At 37.0% G+C, this 2,582-nt stretch overlaps 1 protein-coding gene across 1 annotated transcript; it reads left to right on the forward strand.

Annotated features, from left to right (window-relative positions):
• Window positions 1–843: 843 nt before the first annotated feature.
• Window positions 844–1,185, forward strand: LOC107046574 (smoothelin-like protein 1). The gene has a single exon (XM_015269226.1). It carries the CDS (start codon window positions 844–846, stop codon window positions 1,183–1,185), a length of 342 nt encoding a protein of 113 aa, XP_015124712.1.
• The last annotated feature ends 1,397 nt before the right edge of the window (window positions 1,186–2,582 follow it).

A 2,582-nucleotide genomic window follows, 5' to 3' on the forward strand; every position in this document is an offset into this window, starting at 1 on the left:
GCGGGCGATTAGAGTGAGATTTATCATGCATTGAAAATCAAATATATACGTCTAACAAAAAATAGTTAGTGCAAAAAAAAATTATTTATTGTCCGTTTCCCCCGCATATGCTTAAAATGTTAAAAATAGTCCAGGACCTCCAATTTTTTAGCTATAGAGGTTTTCTTTCCGCATTGTTGAAAACATGTCCACAATAACAATTACGAATTAGTCTTTTGAATTTCGATTCCTACACAGCTAATTATATTTGATTTTATATAAAAATTCGTGCTATCCATGTAAAATAGGCAAAAAAGTTATCCTTGAAATATTTGAAATAAATTCTCAATTATTTGAGAAACTTTTTTGGGCTATTTTACATAAATAGTGTAATTTGTCATTCGAAAAAAAAAATTCTGTAGCATGTTTTTAACATGTTTAACGTCTGCGGGGCAAACAAACAATGAACATTCAATTTTTTTGCACTAATTATCCGTTTTTAGATGTATATATTCGAACTTGAATGTATGAGAAATCTCATTCGAATCGCCCACGACTTGTAAAACTCATAGTCGTCTCTTCTTAATCAACTTTGGAGAAATCCTTACTAAACGTTACATTAAGAAAATTGAACAATTCTATTTTCGATTTGAGTAGTAGACGAGAACCTGATTTAACAGTTGGCAATTCATCTGAGGTGAGAGTTTCAGACTTTCCTGAAACATCATCAGAGTCGGATAGTCTTGAGATGACTACTTGGGACTCTTGGAATGAAATGCAGGCTGCTGAACAATTGAAAGCAAATGCTAAGGCCAAGGCTCTGTTACCTGATGTGATACACCAGAACTTGATTCAACAGTTGATATGGAGAAAGAAGATTTTCCAGTTGTTATTGACATCCCAGATTCATCAGAACTTGCAGAAAAGAATTCATATGCATTAGATACATCAGAGAGTCCAGAGCGTCAGGAAAGAGGTTCCGTGAATATTTCAGACTCTCCAGATAGCCCAGAGCCAGATTCTCCAGAGAGCCCAAATCCAGAGGGAAGAGGCTCCATCAGTATTGCAGACTTTCCAGAGAGCCCAGAGCCAGATGAAAAAGACTCTATCAATATTCCAAACTCTCCTGAAAGCCCAGAGCCAGAGGAAAGAGGCTCTGTCAATATTCCAGACTCTCTAGAGAGCCCAGAGATCACTTTCAGATAAGTGAATAAATATTTCTTGTTAAGTGTCATTTCTGCTCGATATTTGGCAGGCAGGAAATCTCCTCGAATGGCAATTTTGTTTATGTCATCCAGATCCACAGGTTGATCCATCTCCATTTTGACTGTTCTCTCTTTCTGCTCTGTTCACTACGTATTCTTTATTGAGATATGTGTGGCTACCGTTTGAGGCAGTAGACTGAATGATCAGACATTTCACTGACGATACTGATAGGCTTTCATAAGTGGAGAGGAGGTTACAATTATTGGCCATCGTTTTAACGGAAGAAAAATTCCAAGTAATGATTGAGTCCAACGTACTTCTCAATCGTCACATTGTTTCTAAAAATTCGATAGATTGCCAGGGGTATTGAATCGAACTAGCATATTTCTCAATGCAAAGATCACTCGCAGAATCTTAACGGTCAAATAGTTCTTGAAAATTTGGTTGGTTCAGAGAAGAGAACGGGTAATGAATCGTATTTCTTAACAGAAGATTCAGTCGCAGAATCTTGACAGTTAAATTGTTTTGGAATGATTGAGTCCAACGTACTTTTCAACCGTCGCATGGTTGCTGAAAATTCGATGGATTGACAGGGGTATTGAATCGATCACAACATATTTCTCAACGGAAAATCACTTGCGGAATCTCGACGGTCAAATAGTTCTTGAAATTCGGTTGATTGGGAGGGGAGGCAATGATGCAATGGATTTCTTAACGGAAGAATCATTCGCAGAATCTTAACAGTTACATTCTTCCCGAAATTTCGGCGGAAGATTCTCGAGACGTTAATACATACATACACGCGATCGTTGCTATAAATTCATCTGCGTTTTCACTGAGCCTCGTCAGTGCAATTTTAAGATGGAACGTCATACCATGCCGTCTGCTAAAATACTTGAAGTTCTAGAGAATGCCTATCAGACTGCACTCTATCACTCTATCACCCAATCAGAAGGTCTGGTTTTTCAATCCATGCAGAGTTAAAGGAAAATCTCCTAAACTCCAATGCGATTGGGAAGGACCTTTTGTCATTAAAAATAAGTTGAATGATGTGGTTTACCGCATCCAAAAATCACTTCATTCCAAACCTAAAGTGATCCACATTAACCGGATTGCTCCCTACGAGGATTGAAACCTCATTATTTCTTTTCCCCTTCATTTGACAATTATTCTCTTATCAATTTCTGTTAATTACTGGCATTAAATTAACAGAAAGATTATTCTTTTATTTTATTTTATTTTATTTTCCCGGGAAAGATGTCAGGGGAAGCGAATGCGCATAGCTTCTCTATTTCATTAATTCTCTACAGAGAATAATTTTCATCCCTCTTTCTCCTTTCATTTCTTTTACCCTTTCTATTTGACTTCGATTCTGCCGGGTTTTTCCATTCTCTTTT

Source organism: Diachasma alloeum, unplaced genomic scaffold, assembly GCF_001412515.2.
Source record: "Diachasma alloeum isolate Michigan unplaced genomic scaffold, Dall2.0 Dall_scaffold_01512, whole genome shotgun sequence".
Taxonomy (NCBI): Eukaryota; Metazoa; Arthropoda; class Insecta; order Hymenoptera; family Braconidae; genus Diachasma; species Diachasma alloeum.

Excerpts from the sequence above, each read along its gene's own strand:
- LOC107046574 (XM_015269226.1), top strand. The coding sequence starts at position 844 with ATGGAGAAAGAAGATTTTCCAGTTGTTATTGACATCCCAGATTCATCA.